The sequence below is a fragment of the Chaetura pelagica genome, unplaced genomic scaffold, assembly GCF_000747805.2.
Source record: "Chaetura pelagica isolate M959 unplaced genomic scaffold, ChaPel_1.0 scaffold150, whole genome shotgun sequence".
NCBI lineage: Eukaryota > Metazoa > Chordata > Aves > Apodiformes > Apodidae > Chaetura > Chaetura pelagica.
In genome coordinates, this window is record NW_009952052.1 from 2,664,417 (window position 1) to 2,682,059 (window position 17,643).

The following is a 17,643-nucleotide window of genomic DNA, read 5'->3' on the forward strand; positions in this document are numbered from 1 at the left end:
AGAAACCAAGTGCACATGAAAAAAATGAGTGCTTGAAATTTTATAAACTGTTTATATAGTAAATAATCTGCTGTTACCAATTGAATTTTACTGGAATAAGAGCTGAAGAGTTGAAGACCTAGGCATGCATACCTGTTGCCAGTTTCATTGACATATTCTGCTTTTTTATACCTCTCTGCATCTGTGTGAACAAGGTACATTAGATGTATGTTTATGAAGTGTGTTTAGTGCAATCCCAGCAGTAAAAAACTTGTTCCAGTACATCATCACTGATTGCCTCATTCTGGCTGACAGACAGTGGTTCATTTCACTTCATTGCAAGTATGTGAACAAAACCATTAATGTAAAAATCTTTGGACAAAAAATACTAAGACTTTCAGATGCCATAAATTAACTTCTGACCAGATGACCTTGCTTTTTCTTAAGATCCATATGTCCTGGTTAGACACAGGCTTTCTTCCCTGACATGAGAAAATCATAGGTATCAGGACAATCATACAAAACCACATGCTTGGCTTTTCCTTTCTGTTTGTTTGTGTGTTTTTGTTTTGTTGTGGGGGTTTTTTTAAGTAAATATGCCTAAGACCTTCTTTTCTTCAGGAGAAAAGATATGTAAAAGCAGTTGCTCAAAATTTGGAAGCCATTGTTGGGCAGCAAATAATGGCCTGATTTTTAAGTTCTTCTTTACTTTTGGTTTGAGCCTGGACCTTAAGCAGCTCCTCTCCTTTTTTCATGAATACCTTCAGCTCCACAGAAGTCAATAGAAACTATTGGTTAAGTAGTTACTTTCTTTTGAAATCTAAGTGCATAGTGTTAAGGCTCTGAGTTTTAAGTTTGCTTTTCAATGAATAACAGAATCAAAACTGAGATTCTGCAGTACAATGGCTAAAATGCCATTCAAGCATTAATATTACAATTAACAACATTTCGGTGAAGATTCTTTCTGTTAGGATTGGTGCTTTTTGTTCCTTTGTCTCTAAATAGATAAGAAAAAAAATGCTATGCATAGTAGACTGATTGCTCTGTTTTGTATTATCTGAAAATACTTATGGGAAATGAAATTGTTGTGCTAGCTGAATGTATGAATTTATAAATGTAGTGATGAGATACATTTTTTTCCAAACTCCTGGAAAAAAACCAAGCAACTTGATCAATTACCTCAGCTGAAAAGGTGAATATTCTTTCTAGAAAGTTTTGTTATTTATAGTAGTATAAATGTTGTTTGCAGATTCGTTTTAATAAATATAAATGGGAGAAAGCACATGATGTTTTATATTTGGATTTTAAACCTGGGGATCTACCACCACAGCATACAAAGAGCACTCTCTTTGAATATATTAAGTGATGGTTGGAGAAAATATTTACAAGACCGTGACTGCAATATTTTAGGTGGCTTTTTATAAACACCAGTATTTACTCAGGAGTGTATAGCAGAATACACAGGACTAAAAACAATGAAGTATTGCAGGATATAGAGTCCAGGAAACATCTGTATTTAAATGTTGTATTTTTACTATTTAGTTTTTGTCAACAGTCTTCACTTTCAATCTTTGCAACCAATGTACTGCTGAGTTCATCTGAGGGATGTACATAGGTAAAAGAAAAAATGCCGGTTTATTTATTTCCTCTTTTCTTTCTGTTTTTGGACTAAAAGTGAAAGAGCACTTTGTCAATTCATGTGAAAATATATTTTGTTGTTGTTTAAAAATGCTACATTCAGCATGAGTGGGATGCTGCAGAACTCGTAACTCAGCAGGTCTCCAAGAAGCCAAATTTGAGTTTGTAAAATCAGTAACACATCAGAAAAGACCAGAAGGAAATGTGCCCCTTGGCTTTTTTTTAATAATAGCTCTTTGAATTCAGGATGACCCTTACTATTCAAGCTGGCATAGTCTTGTTGGTGTCTCACATAGTCACTGTGCAAACCAACAATGTGGTCACTGTCCTGTCAGGTTTCAGTCAGAGCTGGCTTGGAGCTGTAGTTGTTTCAGGCTGTCTTTTGATGCATGAGCATGCTTGATGCCATTAATAATTTGCCCTTGAGTCACACAATGACACTGAGTATTAGTACCCTTATTATCCTTTTCCTTAGTGGATTTAGCAGTGGTATATGCTTTGTTCTCCAGAGCATTCTTCTGAACCAGTCATTAGTTTTCCTTGCCACGTGCCCAGGGGCTGCATGTGTGCGTATTTGCTTCTTTTTCTGGTTCTAACCAACTAGTTATCCTCGGGTATGATTCTGTGCAATCTGATTCTGTGCTCATGGCACCTCTCCCTGTAGACAGTACATAGAAGAGAATATCAGGATTGTCCTCTTCTGCCCTAGAGGTCTCTAACACAGTCCTGTTGCCTAATTCACCAAATCTGTGTCCTTACCTATTCTTATATGTCCCTTAGCCTTGTCCCAGGGCATGTAATACTCATCTTGGCATCACAGATAAAAGCTTTATGCCAGCTGGCCCCTCCAGTTATTTCAGACTTACTCCACTGCAACAAGAGCAAAATGCAGTAATTGCATTCATGGTGGATAAGAGCCATTTTGGGCCCTTTGTCCTGGCATTGTAGTATTCTCTGTATTGGATGCCCTTAGCAAGGTAAAACTAGCCTTGAGGTATCTCTAGTAGGCACCTTAATTCTATAAATCCTATCACTGACCCTTACTCAATGTAAATCTGTTGTCAACAGCATTTTGCTCCAGGCTGCTGTGCTTGGATGTGATTAGGAAATACAGAAATTGGGATGCATCAATTGCATTGATATTTTGTGCAAATGTAGGTGAATACATTAACAAGCTTGATTAGATTAGTTAGATCAGGATCTCCCATTCATTTACTTTTGTCTGAGAAAACCAGAAGCAGAGACCAGTTTCTTGTAAAACCAGAAGGGAATCACTCTAGCTTGTATTTATAATAGCTAGACTGAAATAGCACACTGCACACACTCATCAGGCTGTTGCAGCTGGGGTGCTACAACGAGGCTGTGGATTGATTGCAGAATGCTCACAGGCTGTGTATATTTTGTAGCTGCAGATGGCTGCTTTATGTTCCTCTTGCATCAGTACTAAATCTGCAAAAATGTCCATCACAATTGCTCTGCAGTAGTTTCTCTCTAGCTTGTACCTGTTAAACTGTGTATTTAGATGCAGTATATGCACACCAATCTGCATTTCTGCACACAGAAAGCCTTACACTACTGACACAGCAGACAGAAGCATACAGACTATTTTGGAGTAAATTTTGCCCCTAAATGGTGTTGAGTATAGAGACAGTTTGTCTTCGGTCTGCACGATGAACGTAGTGTAATTTACACAGTGCAGGCAAATAGCTGTAATATATTATAAAATGTTGTTGTACATATCAAACATAAAAATCAGGAGCATTCTCCAATAGATAGTCAGAAAAGAGCAGAAAATTTTCTCAAGAGATCATAGCATAGATATTGAACTTAAATATTTTATGAACTTACACTGTTCATATAAAGACAGCGTTCCAAAGATCTATGCAGAACTGCTAGATTAAAAGTAATACAAGATGAAAATGAAAGTTTAAAAAACCGTTTGTTATCAAGAGCAGCAGGAACACTGGTAGTTGTTTGGATTCTGTGTTGCCTTGTGCAGTCTAGACAGGACTGGAAGTTACACCCCAGCATGACTTCATGTTACCTAGGTACCTCTAGAAATAACAGCAGTTCCCAACTCAGCTGCAGGCTCACCACTTCCCTCCCTGGCAGATCAGGGTGTTGCTGAGCAGTTTATGGGAGAACATAAGTGGTTCTCATTAGGTTTTGTGCTGTACGTGGAGAGAAAAAACACTATGTGCATAACTGACCAAGGTGAAAACTTCCAAAACCTGCGCAATGTCTGCTTCAGTTCTTAGTCATGGGCAAAAGCAATTCCCTTTATGCCATAAAACTTGATGTATTTTACCATTCTGTCTTGGGTTACTTTTACATTATATTTCTGATTGTAATGAAGAATATTAAGACTGGGGTTATAAAATGAAATATGCAGGAGGACTCCGTAGTTTTTGCGGGAAATGTGGATATTAGTAGCGGTTATAAGAAGAGGCAAAAGATTTTTCTTTAATGTTCAACTTGAAAAAGAATGTTGACCAAAAAAAAAAGTGGAATTCATCACAGTAAAATAGAGAGTGGTGGCTGGAAAAGTATTTGGAAAAAGACAATCTGGTATTTGCAGTAGAGTGAGACAAGGTCATAGACTTGCTTATGGCCAGGCATAAGGATACTTACTTCACAGTTTGTGCATTTAAAATCAAGGAACTACATCCAAGTCGCAACATAGATGTTATCCTTGGCAATACAAAATAACTTTAAAAGAAGTCCAAACACTTGCATTTTCAATCTCTCTACAGTGACTCAAAGCTAAAATATTAATTTCTGTCATTTCTGTCATTTAGTCAATGGATAGTGATTATTTCTATGATATATTCTTCATTATGCTTTTCCAACAGCCTGGCTCTAATTCCTAAGTTTCAGCATACGCTATGTTGCCCAGGTGGTCCAGAGCAACCATCTCTTTCCCAGTTTGTGCCAAGGTCATTATGATCTTTAGTGTCTCATGGCTCCCGTTTCCTGAGCTGTGATTACTCACAGGCAACCCTATTCAGGTGTCCACATTTCAGGCTCTACCATATGATGTTCAGTCATGTTGCCTGATCTGGATGATCCAGAAAAGAAGACGGGGTAAACCACATGATCTCACCTGCTTTTTGGGAGCAGAGGCACTTAACAGACATGTCCCAGCAAGAGAGCGAGGCACAAAACAATGTGGGTGGCAAATCCATAGCTGCTGAAAATGCAAGAGTCCTGCTTTGGTGCAGGGCTCTGCATGTGGGTTATACTAGCTAGTCTGTCCTTGGATTTATTTTTGATGCTCAGCTTTTCAGCATTGATAGGCTGGACACACCATCTGTTTTTAAAGATAAAGCTCAGGTCCAATATGTAACTTTTGGTTTTCTATATACAAGTCACTGAAGTTCCAGCAAATACCTTCAACAGCCACCTGCACTAAGAGTGGAGCCTGGTCTGCCTTGTGTACCTTGTCTAGCCTAGTCTACCTCATGTTCAGCAGCATGGAATAATGTGGTTTCAGCTGGGCAAGGACCAGGCATCTGGATGCATTGCAGTTGCCCACAGAAAAACATCCAAGCTTTTGGCTGCAGAAGAGTGCAGAGGATCTGTGGAAGTAACTGATTTCTTACTCTCAGAAGCATTTATTTCACTAATACTAGATGGCCACAGAAAAAGAGCCCTCAGTCCATCCAGAAGGCTTAAGAGGAAAGTCACAGCCCCTTTGGCTGTGTTGCTGTCTCTTCTCAGCCCAGTCTATGAATTACTTCTTTTTTGCATTGCCCATGTTCGCTGTATCTCTGCTCACTCCAGAGATGCTGTGATTTCTCCCTGCCTTCCACCAGCTCTGCAGATGGGACGAGCAAAGGCCAGCTCTTCTCCACAGCTCATTTAACCACCCTTAGCAATGAGTAGCTGTGTGGAAGCTACCAAAGCTGCACATTTTATGTGAAGAAAGGTAAGATTTGTCAGCTTCAAACATCAATGATGTCCATAAGAAACAGAAAAGTTAATTTTTTTTCAGAGTAATCCAATCTCCAAAGCAGGTGGAAGTGGAAGAAGCTTCACTTTTTCAGATGCTCCCTTGAGAAGACTGTGAAAAGGAAGCAACAACTTCATAGACAGTAAATGAAGGAGCACTGAAATGAAGGGGCAAATGCAGGAGAATGTTTTTTGCATGCACTTACGTGAAGCATCAAATCTACTACTTCCTGAGAGAAAGTAATGTTGCCCATTGAATGACGGGCTGAACTAATTGAAAACGCTGAGTTTGAAGTGAACACGCACTGTTGCACCTTCAGCTCAGAACTTTACTCCTGTAAAGGACTGGAAACTCTCTTTGCTCAAGCGTAACAAGAAACCTTTCAGGTCAAACTCAGATTGCATTTTAAAGATTGTGTGATGGAAGCTTTTCCAAATGGATCACAAGATTTACATTACTTCGTAGTGTTCGGTAGCAAACCTGGACTCCGTGAAGTCTATCATCATCCATATGGATTCTCCAAAGAGTTAATTCTACTTGGGAAGTGCTAAGATCAGAAGTTATGTAAAGCTCATTGTTTACTTTGAAGAATTTATGTGGTGAAAAGTAAGATTTTGCTGAGTAAAAAAGCATTAATTTATTTTTTTATATGAAATATTTTACTATTTAACATTTTTCTGTCTAATGCTTGAAAGTTTTTTTTCCCTCTCTTTTTATTTCTGTGAGAGTTCTAACTTCTTTTGTAGGCACCCAACATGGTGGCTAGAGACACCTTACAAGTATGTGGTTAGCAGATACTATTGCAATCTTCCTGCCTACACTCCAACTGTATAAAGGTCATTAATAAAATACCTAATTTTTAACAGTTTTCCCTAACAAGTATCTTCTAGTTGCAGCCCTTTGAAAGAGAAGCCACCACCAGTTTGCAACAGAAGAAGAGAGATTCCTTCTTTGATCAGAAGAGTCTTTTTGCATTATTAAATAGTAAAGCTCAAGTCAGATCACTGTGGTTGGGGGGAAGCGGCAAGGAAAGGCTTTGCTCTAAGTTGTCATTTTAACTATTGCTTCTTTTTTTGTGCTTTCAGAGGCTGGCAGCAAGAAGCTAAAGAGCACGATACAAAGAAGCACAGAGACAGGAATGGCAGCTGAGATGAGGAGTCGCATGGTTCGACAGCCAAGTCGGGAATCCACAGATGGCAGCATGAATAGTTACAGCTCCGAGGGCAAGTAAGTGGCATTAAAAGCATCAATCATGTATGTGTTTCTTGTTGTTGTAAGAAAACTTTGGATGTGAACGAAGGTCCCAGCTCTGGCTGAAGGGGATAGCTCTGTGTTCAGACTATTTTAGGGAACTTAACACAAATTTCTTGAAAACTGAAATTGGGAGAGGGTTTCACATTTTCTCTGTCATCCAGTGAGGCATTTTATTAACCAAAAGACAGATAAATTCAGAGCACATTAATCAAAACAAAACATAGGAGTGCTTTCTCTTTGAGTTACATGTGGATTGACTCAGAGTTAAACTTCAGATGTTGTATGTGAATCCCTGTGATGTGAAACCCTGTTCGGTAATACTGTATACAAAGAAAGTTTAGTTTGGAGTTGATCCAATTCTCTTACTGAGAATTATAAACCCAGAGTCCAGCTGCCCCATCAGCTGAAATCAGGCAGACAACTGTGGGGAATGGGGCAGCTGTTTTCATTCACTGCTGAGTGACTCAGGATGTAGGAAAGGAGAACAAAGGCAGGTCTGACAAGACAGTGTGCATGAGTACTCCAGCTTCCTCACAGCTCTCACTGGGACTCTGATGTGTGTGCCAAGGCACAGTGCTCATTAGGGAATTCTTAGAAGATGCGTCCCTGCAAAAGGGGAAACCAGGGGCATGGAAATCCACCCTGTAGACCTGAAAAAAAAATGAGAGTTAGTGACTTCTTTGACTTCATCCTTTTATATGGTTATCATGTTACTGCAAGTGTTACTGCACACTATATAAGGCACAAAGAGCTAGGGTCAGCCATGGTGCTGGCAAGGAGCTGTGTAGAAGTGCAGTTTTTCCATCATCAGATGATCTCACCGCGTTCAGTTTTTTACAATGAGGCTGGTGAGACACTGGAAAAGGTTTCCCAGAGAAGTTGTGGGTCCCCCACCATTGGAAGTGTTCAGGGTCAGGTTGGAGAGGACTTTGAGCAACCTGGTCTAGTGAAAGATGTGCCTGCCCATGCAGGGGGTTTGGAACTAGATGATCTTTAAGGTCCGTTCAGTGACATGAGAATTGGCCTCTGAGAAAGGCAATGAAGAGAGCAAGGTATATGGAGTTCTTGCTTCTTATTGGGACATAATGCAGGCTGGGTGTGCATAGTGGGACTTAGTTTGAAAATTAGCCTTTAGAAATAGGTCCAATTTCAAGGTGAGGTGAGCTATCAGAAACCCATTGTGACACTATCTGCATATTATGTCTTGTTTCTGCTGCCTTAGCTCTAGTGCCCAGCTTCTCATCAATTCTGCTTCTGACAGGTCTCCTCACCTCTGTCAACACTCATACAATAGATTTTTTCACATCTGACCACATTTTCTTTGCCTTTCTGCTTTTTTGTCTTAGCTCCCTAACTTTTCACTATGTTTTTGCTCCAGACTTTTGGTTTGAAAGAATTACCAGACCGGTCAGCCTCACCTCCATCCCTGTAAAGGTGATGGAACAACTTGTTCTTGGCACTATCTCTAGGCATATGAAGGTTGAGGGGGTCATTAAGAGCAATTGACATGGTTTTACCAAGGGGAAGACATGTTTGACCACCCTTATAGCCTTCTATGAGGAAGTAACTAGGTGGATAGATGATGGTAAGGCAGTAGATGTGGTTTATCTTTATTTCAGTAAGGCATTTGACACTATCTCCCACAGCATCCTTGTAGATAAACTGAGCAAGTGTGCTCTTAATAATCAGGTGGTGAGGTGGATTATGAACTGGTTGAAAGGAAGAAGTCAGAGAGTTGTGGTCAATAGGACAGAATCTAGTTGGAGGTCTGAGACTAGTGGAGTCCCTCAGGGGTTGGTACTGGAACTGGTGCTGTTCAATGTTTCCATCAACGCCCTGGATGAGGGAACAGAGTGTGCCCTCAGCAAGTTTGCTGATGACACTAAACTGAGAGGAGTGGCTGACACACCAGAAGGCTGTGCTGCCATTCAGAGAGACCCGGACAGGCTGGAGAGTTTGGCAGGGAGAAACTTGATGAAATTTAACAAGGGCAAGTGTAGACTCTTGCATCTGGGGAAGAACAACCCCATGTCCCAGTACAGACTGGGGGCTGACCTGCTGGAGAGCAGTGTAGGAGAAAGGGACCTGGGGGTCCTGGTGGACAGGAGGATGACCATGAGCCAGCAATGTGCCCTTGTGGCCAAGAAGGCCAATGGCATCCTGGGGTGCATTAGAAAGGGTGTGGTTAGTAGGTCAAGGGAAGTTCTCCTCCCCCTCTATTCTGCCTTGGTGAGGCCACATCTGGAGTATTGTGTCCAGTTCTGGGCCCCTCAGTTCAAGAAGGACAGGGAACTGCTTGAAAGAGTCCAGCACAGAGCCACAAAGATGATGAAGAGAGTAGAACATCTCCCTTATGAGGAAAGGCTGAGGGAGCTGGGTCTCTTTAGCTTGGAGAAAAGGAGACTGAGGGGTGACCTCATCAATGTTTACAAATATGTTAGGGGTGAGTGTCAGGAGGATGGAGCCAGGATTTTTTCAGTCTGGTGACAGGACAAAGGGCAATGGATGCAAACTGGAGCATAGGAGGTTCCATGTGAATATCAGGAGGAACTTCTTTACTGTGAGAGTGACAGAGCACAGGAACAGGCTGTCCAGAGAGGTTGTGGAGTCTCCTTTGCTGAAGACATTCAAAACCCGCCTGGACATGTTCCTGTGTGATGTGCTCTAGGGGATCCTGCTCTGGCAGGGGGGTTGGACTAGATGATCTTTCGAGGTCCCTTCCAACCCCTAGGATTCTGTGATTCTGGTTGATTCCTGATCCTCAGTATATCTCAGCTTCATCTCCTGACTCCAAACCCACTTCACACTTACCCTTAGCCTTAAACATGGGCCCTAATCTCCAATCGCTGGCAAGAGTAAAGAAACAGAAACCAGTGAAGTGAGAACAACACCAATATCTAACAGTGACTCGGAAAGGAAGCTCAGGAGAATGGACCAAAGAGGCAGATAGATAAGGAAACTCAGGTGGAACAGTTAAATATATTCTGCTGCAATGAAGGAAGAGAAACATTCCTCAAACAGGACACACTGTCATCGGTGAAAGAGATACTAGAGGGCTCTGTTCAGTGTGATGCTGTCATTTGTGGCTTGAAAAACTTCTCTGAAGTCTTCTATTTTTTTTATGATTCAGCTATTGATAAAATTGTCAGATGTTCTAAAAACTTGCTTGAATTTGATAGAATAGTGTTAGTTAGCAGCAGCTCTGAGTTTCATAATGAATGAAAGATGGTAAATGCAGAGGTTCTTGTAAGAAAGATGACCAATAAAACAGTTTTCTACTGTTCAGTCACTTCCCCCACATGCATCACTGGCTTATTTGTAGAACATAAGTTGGACACAGCTGCAGGGTGGAGGGAAAGCCACACACCTCTATCCCATGACCAGGGGTGCATGCAACATGTCAGCTGATCCTTCTGGGCCTTTTTTTTAACATTAGAAATGTCACCTTTAACTTCAGATGTATTTATAGTGTGAGCCTGAATCAGTTTTTGATAGCACCTTGGATTTAGTAGCAAAACTGTTTGCTAAGCTTTTCCTGTCTATTTTGAGATTCCCATAAAAATCAGTGAGAGATTGACTTTGGTTCCTTGAGTAGTGTTTTGTTTGCAGTTCACTTTTGACATTATCATAGGTGGGTGGTGATGACAATTAGGAAATTCATGTTAAGTTTGCATAGGCTACTTTTCCTTCCTTCTGTGTGCGTATATTATGATACTGAACTTCCAAGATCTCATAGTTTGTTGATAGTACTGTGCATTTTGTGCACCAATCAGAAGTGTAGCTCAGCTGAGAAGGCAGATTCCTACAGCAGGTACCCCAGGAACCACATTGTGTTCTGCTTGACTTGTAACTCAGTTCTAATTAGAATTCATACACAATAAGGTGAATGTGTACTTCACAACCTTCATTACTATGTGTAGAGCTAGGGGTGTCTGAAAAGAGAGAATGCTCTCAGATTTTCTCTCCAGCTTTTTCAAAGTTTTAAGTTGGTCCATAGCATAATGAAACCCTTTTTAGGGAAAAAAAAGCCAATGAAACAAGCAAGAAACTTTTCATAGCAGGGGCAAAACACTACTTTACAGCTAGTGCCACTGGGGAGGGATGCAGATTGTGAATCTTGTCAGGAAGGGTGGGCTTGAAGCTGCATCTGAAGTGAATGCTGTAACTGGTGGGCTGATGATTGAACTGGAGACCTTGAGGTTCCTTTCTTTCTCCATCTGAATAAACCTTCTTAAAAAAAAAAAAAAAAGTTTTCTTAAAACTCAACTTCTGTGAAAAACTTGCTTTTTGGTAAATCAGACTTTTCTGATAAAAAGTACTGTGCTGATATTTTCAGGATAGCTTTAGTTACAGCAGCCTGTACATTAATGCAGACATAGTATGAGCAATTACACTTGAAGAGAGGAATAGACTTTTTCTATCCAGCTAACTGGGGTTTACAAAGAGTTTTCAGTGTGAATGGAATGACCAGAGTACATAAGCCTGAACTGTGGAAATCAAAGCCTTTCACACTAGAGGTTTTTATTAGGAAATGTTGTTATTATTTTCTCCAGAGTAGTAGGGAGCTTCCTTTGAGGGAGAAGCAGGTACAGCATGATGGGTGGCCTGCTGGGTAGGATTCATTCAACGTCTGCTATTCTGTTCCTCATATTTGTGATGAGGAAGTCAAAGCTGAGTTTTCCCACCATGGATCATTCTCTCTTTTTTTTTTTTTCTTTTTGTGGGTTTGGTTTGGTTTTATTGTGGCAAATTTTGTTTGCTTGCTTTTGTTTGAGGTTGGTTTTGTTTTGTTTTTCTTTTGTTACTGTTTGGAGTCTATATATCTATTGGAAATTAAGTGGAGATTCTGGAATACAAGAAAGAAGCTTGGAAAAGCACACATCACAGAATCATAGAATGGTTTGGGTTGGAAGGACCTTTAAAGGTCACTTAGTCCAATGCCCCTGTAGTGAGCAGGAACAACTTCAACTAGATCAGGTTGGTCAGAGCCCCATCCAACCTGACCTTGAATGTTTCCATATATTCTGTGCCAACATATTACAGTTCAATTTGTGTCCTGAAAGAGGGGGTGGGTACCAACTGTAGATCCAGGCTACCAGAATATTTTGGCTAGGTATCTAATCAGCACTAGTACAACCTGCCAGTTTACTGCTTCATTAAACAGCTGTAGCAATCAGATTACTTTAGTGTATACACCTGTTTTCCCTCTTGGTTCTAACGGATGTGGATGGGGTTTGGATGTATGTCTAGATATAAAACAGTATTACAAGGTAAATCAAGCATTCAGGAATGGAGAATGATAGGCTGTTAAATTTCATGAGGCTTTTTATGTTTTCTCATGCAAGGTCACTCATATTTTATTCACCTGTCAGGCTTTTCACTGTTCCTGGAGAATTCCTTAGCAGGAACAGTTTTATGGACTACTTTGAGTCCATCTGCAGAATTTTACTGCACTTCTTTGGGGCCTGTGGGAGACAGCTCATTCCTGATGCTGCAGAACAATTTGTGGTGGCACGTCCTGAGTTGCTTCCCTTGTGTCAGTAGCACTTTTGAGGTAAATGCTGCAGGACAAGAGAAATTAATCCTAGTTTTATGCTTAACTGGCTTTTATTTTGCTGCAGCTTAATCTTCCCCGGAGTCCGGCTGGGCGCTGACAGCCAGTTCAGTGATTTCCTTGATGGACTTGGGCCGGCACAGTTAGTGGGCCGACAAACGCTAGCAACCCCTGCCATGGGTAAGGATAAGTGTTCTCCTCTGTTAAATTAATAATAAGCCAATTAACATACACACTGCCAGGCTATATCACCAAGAAGAGTTTTACAAACTGGCTTCCTTCACTGTAAGCATGAAGGTCCTCTGTGCAGTCACTGGTATTCCTCACAGGCCAGCATTCAGAATGAGGTGAGAAACAGTGTTTTTTCCATATGTGAGGTGCCTGCTTGTCTAATTTACATTCTGAAGACAGGAGTTACACTTCCCAATGAAAACTGTTGTGGCTTCTCCAATTGTAGCTCACTGAAAAATCTCAGCTGTTCAGAGTTGATATTTACTTGATGTGACAGTCAACTTCTGGTAACCTCTGCACTTGTTCAAGCTTAGTTCATCTGACTCCAGCATGTGAAACTTCTGCCCACATTTGTAATGCCCAGTAATCAGTTGCTGATAAAGCCAGTGTTTGTCACGAAAGAGAAAAAATCCTTTTCTACTGCAGCTGCCTTAGGCTTTCTGTGATGGTCTCTGTGTTCCAGCCCAGTTTGCATTTCCCTATAATAGCATTATTTCTCTCCTAGTTTTGACTAGGAGTTTGAGTGTGTAAGGTGTGCAGCAATGCAGTACTGCGTAAGTATCTTTGGAAAGATTTGGTTTGTGGGTTTTTTGCTTATATATGAGAAATTTTTGGACATGCAAAGTGAGAAGTTCTTGATCCACTACTTTAGTCATACTTCTGCTGAAATTATAAATGGCTAATGCTTCAGTACAGCTGTCTTGGGCGAATCAGCTTCAGGAAGGGCTACTGAGCCACTTCTGAAAAAGGAGAGAGAAAAAGAAAGAAAAATTGCAGAAGAGAGTGTTCTCCTCCTCACTTAGGAGCAGAAAGAGACAGAAACTTGAGCAGGCTCTGAGTACCCCCTAAGGCAAGGGTTGCTGTGTGAATCCAGCTACTAATGCATTAAAAGACACTAGACTTGTTAAAGTCCTGTTTTTTATTATTATTATCAAAGAGAAGATTTTTTTTAGATTATTTGCCTAATAAAAACCTAAGTGGCTCTATCAGTATGAATATAAGGGTCTAAAATTCTTCCAAAAATGTTTACTCTAAATTACTTCAGTAAAATGTTTATTTTCACTTCCTAGAATTGCTTTATTTACTATGGGCTCAAGTTTTGGCCCCGCAAAAAATCACTCATTCATGCTTTATAACAGTTTACAGAAGACCTTCTGCATGGTCTCCTTTCACTAGTGGTTTGCTGAAAATGTTTGTATTATCACTCCCCCTTCTGGTTCCTTGTTGTATGTTTTATTTTAGACACGCTATACAGAGATGTACTCTTAAAGAGTTTTGTTGGAATTTTACTTTGAGCTATTTTTAGTGCAACACAGACCTCTGTTTCTTCAAGCAAAGTCTAATTGATAAAAAAATCTTCCCTGCTGCTCTGTCACTCCTCAAGTACCAGTTTATAAACACTCCTTTAAAATACTGCTGGACATGCATGTGAAAACCTCATGCCCAGTTAATTTCAAAATTCTGTCTTTCTAAATCTGGACCCCCAATTCTATAGTTCTGGACTATCCTTTAGTGTGTTTTTTTAGATAATGGAGTTTACATGTCAAATGCTCTCATGTTTCATGGAGATATGTATAGCTCATTTATTTGCACAGTCATTACGTAGCTGCACGTCATACTGTGCATTTGTTATTCAAAGTGGCCTGTCACATTTCTAACCAGCTGATTCCATTTCTGTTTCTCAGTCTTTGAGCCTATCACCCAGGCTGTACTGCCTCTCTAAACTGTGGGCTTCTTTCTTCTCCCTCTCAGGTGACATCCAGATTGGAATGGTGGATAAAAAGGGCCAGTTGGAAGTAGAAGTTATCAGAGCCCGTGGCCTCACACAAAAACCTGGCTCTAAATCTACCCCAGGTAAGGAAAAAATAGACAATATATGAACAGAAAACAAGAATTTGAAATATGATGATGAGTTGGGGATTGGAGACTTTTTGAGCTCCTTGTTAGCTTTAACTAGGTTTGCATTTGTTTAGTTTGCTTTGCAACAAGGAACGTGTGCATGGATATATCCTTGCTCCCAATGTCCACTTCTTACCATCTTTCATCTGCTTTGCATGCCAGCTTTCAAGGAATGATTTTCAGCAACTCAACATCTGTTCTGGAAGGAACATTTGCAGGAGTATTTCTGCATATCTTAGCCAAGTCATATAATCTCAGAGGGGCTTGGTTGATACCAGGGAAGTCCTTTGTGTTTGTTCCACATTAAAATTAAGTGGAGAACAGTTGAAAGTGCTTTAAACAAACTGCTTAACAGACCCAGATGCCATGGTCTTCTGTATTCAACAGTGAGTGCCTCACAACAGCAGGTTATGCTAGTGCCAGTGTCAATAATTTGTATAATGAATTACTTAATATTGTATCATTTTATAAGGGCATATTTGGAAGTTCTGGTTATTTATAGAACTCTTTATTAGAAGAAATGTATAATCTTCACCACAACCACCATAGCAGCTGAAACAGTTGTTTCAGATAATGTTTTGCCAAAATGGTACTTTACAACCTCCTTAGGAGCTGAAGATGAAAGAGCAATTAATGTCTGTGTTGTCTCAGTGACTTAGTTTTAAATACTCCTTTCAATGAAACATCAAAGTCTTTTGTTTTGAAGTATCTCTAACCCCTAAATGTACATAGAGACTCCAGAGCAGCTATCAGTGACAGTTAATTCCTGGCAAAGGGAAGCTTTTTTAGAACGACAGACATGAAATAGAATTGTTGTTAATAACATCTTAGATCATTAAATTCAAAGTTTATAAAAATCAAATTGATTTCTTATGGGCTTTGTCATTTGTTTTATCAATACAATTATATTCAGATTGTGCAGTGAAGACAGCATGTGTCATTTTCTTTTCACTCAACTCCCTTTTAAGGCATTTGCCCTCCAGCTCAGATGAAAAATATAGAAGTTTTTAAGTCCAAACATAAAATTAATGATGTTCTGTTTGCAGCTCCATATGTCAAAGTGTATTTATTGGAAAATGGAGCATGTATAGCTAAGAAGAAGACAAGAATTGCACGGAAGACCCTTGATCCTTTGTACCAACAGACACTGGTTTTTGATGAAAGTCCACAGGGCAAAGTCCTTCAGGTCAGTTGCTTCTTAAGCCCATTTCGGGCTATCATTTGGAGAAGGTCTTGCATGTTTACTTAAGTTAAAGCAATATGTGTAAATCCATTCCAATTTGCTAAGCATTTTATTTTATAACCTGCAAACACATCCTTGGGGCTTATGATTGCAGACCTGTGAAATGTCTGGCTGAATTAAACATTTTTCTGTTGTTGACTCTCACTCCTGTCCTGCCATTAGGTTTTTCCTCAAGAGGGAACAGTCTTTCACTCTGAAGAATAACATTTCCCTGTCGTTAAACATAATAGCAGGGGTGAACAGAATACCATGGGTCTGGGGACAATGCTGAATCTGTATTTTATGTTTTTCCAGGTAATAGTTTGGGGAGACTATGGCCGAATGGACCACAAATGCTTCATGGGAGTTGCCCAAATCCTTCTGGAGGAACTGGATCTGTCCAGTGTGGTAATAGGCTGGTATAAATTATTTCCACCTTCATCGCTAGTGGATCCAACTTTGACTCCGCTGACACGCAGGGCTTCCCAGTCATCTCTGGAAAGTTCAACTGGGCCTCCCTGCATTAGATCATAGTAGCAGGTGCTGTCTAATAAAAACATCACCCAGGATAACGATTGGAACCAGATATTCACAAGATCAACAAACAAACGCTGTTGGAGAGAGACAATCACTTCTGTTTTTGCTTGTAGTAGTTACCCAGAAATATGTCTGTTTGTCAAGAGATGGCTTAAATTGACAGAACAAAGTTACATCACATATGGCCACTCTATTAGAGGCTATCACCGATGCTTATAATGATTTTTAAAAAGAAAATATTAAAAAAAAAAGAGAGAGACACCTTTAGATTCGACCTAAGTCAAAGATGAGCCAAAAACTGGAAGCTCTCACTCTGTTAACAATGTTGTATTTTCCACATTTTGACAGAGTCTTCGAGCAGTGTTACCTTCCTGGTGTTTCAGCAGTTTTTTTGTACATGTCACTTCCACTAGGTTTTTTGCCATGTGATTCTGCTAGTTTTGTAGAAGTCCTCACAACGCTGACAGAGACCCTTCCTTTCTTTTTCTAAACCAAACACAAAAGGGCTGAAGCATATCTCTGTAAGCATTGTTAAAGTGTTCAACAGCCACCGTTACAATTCCAGAAAGTTCAAGTAGTTTCTCAGTTCTGGTACTTCCAAGTTTCTCATGTGGGAACCCAAAACAAACGACCAATCCAAGTTATTTTCTTAAAAATAAATAACCATCACAGTGCCACTTTTTCTTTGTAAAAAAGCAGATATGTTTGCGTTATATATAATAACTTTTATGTTTATGATGTTTTGCATGGAAGAATTTTGAAGAATTCTGCAACTACTGCTGGGAACTGGTATAAAGCAGCTTTAGTCTTAATTTTGACATTGAATATGTTACTGGTAATGCAGTTTTCCTCCTAGAAATGGAGAGGAAATATTTACGTTTCTGTGTATAAATGTATATTTGACTTCCCAAATGTTGACCAGGAATGGATTGAGCATATGACACTTTCAGCTGTACCCAGGCTTCTCTGATGTGTGTCGCTTCAGATGCACCTGTCTGCCCTGGATAGAGCATGGTATGAGATGTTCAGTGTTTTCACTGGAAATTCCAGTTGAAATATTCTGCACTTACTAATGTTTTTATCAAATTTTAGTTTACATTTCTTTGAGATTGATGCAAGCACAAGGCTTGATTTTTTAACGCAAGATATCTTACTTTTTGGAGAAAAATAAGTCAAATTTCAATTTGCTTTTTATTCATTTGAGTTCTTCTTGGCCTTGAAATCCCCTTGTGATATTCTGTAAATGTGCAAAGACAACTGCAGATTCCTGCAGGTGCATTGATATGTTTTCCCTCCTTTTACAGGCCATTCAATTTTGTGATCACACAAATACAGCAGCATGACTTGGAACTGTTCAAAGCTGCATGCACGTTTTGT

The 17,643-nt window shown here is 39.9% G+C and overlaps 1 protein-coding gene across 1 annotated transcript in view; it reads left to right on the forward strand.

The window, feature by feature from the left end:
- RIMS1 (regulating synaptic membrane exocytosis 1) overlaps positions 1-16,522 on the forward strand; it is a 131,832-nt gene extending 115,310 nt beyond the window's left edge. Inside the window, exons 18-22 of the mRNA XM_010003348.1 lie at positions 6,655-6,796; positions 12,445-12,557; positions 14,361-14,462; positions 15,554-15,693; positions 16,045-16,522. Of these exons, the coding sequence (XP_010001650.1) occupies positions 6,655-6,796; positions 12,445-12,557; positions 14,361-14,462; positions 15,554-15,693; positions 16,045-16,263 (716 nt within the window). The 3' untranslated portion in view covers positions 16,264-16,522. The remainder of the gene's footprint in view (positions 1-6,654; positions 6,797-12,444; positions 12,558-14,360; positions 14,463-15,553; positions 15,694-16,044) is intronic.
- Positions 16,523-17,643: the final 1,121 nt, after the last annotated feature.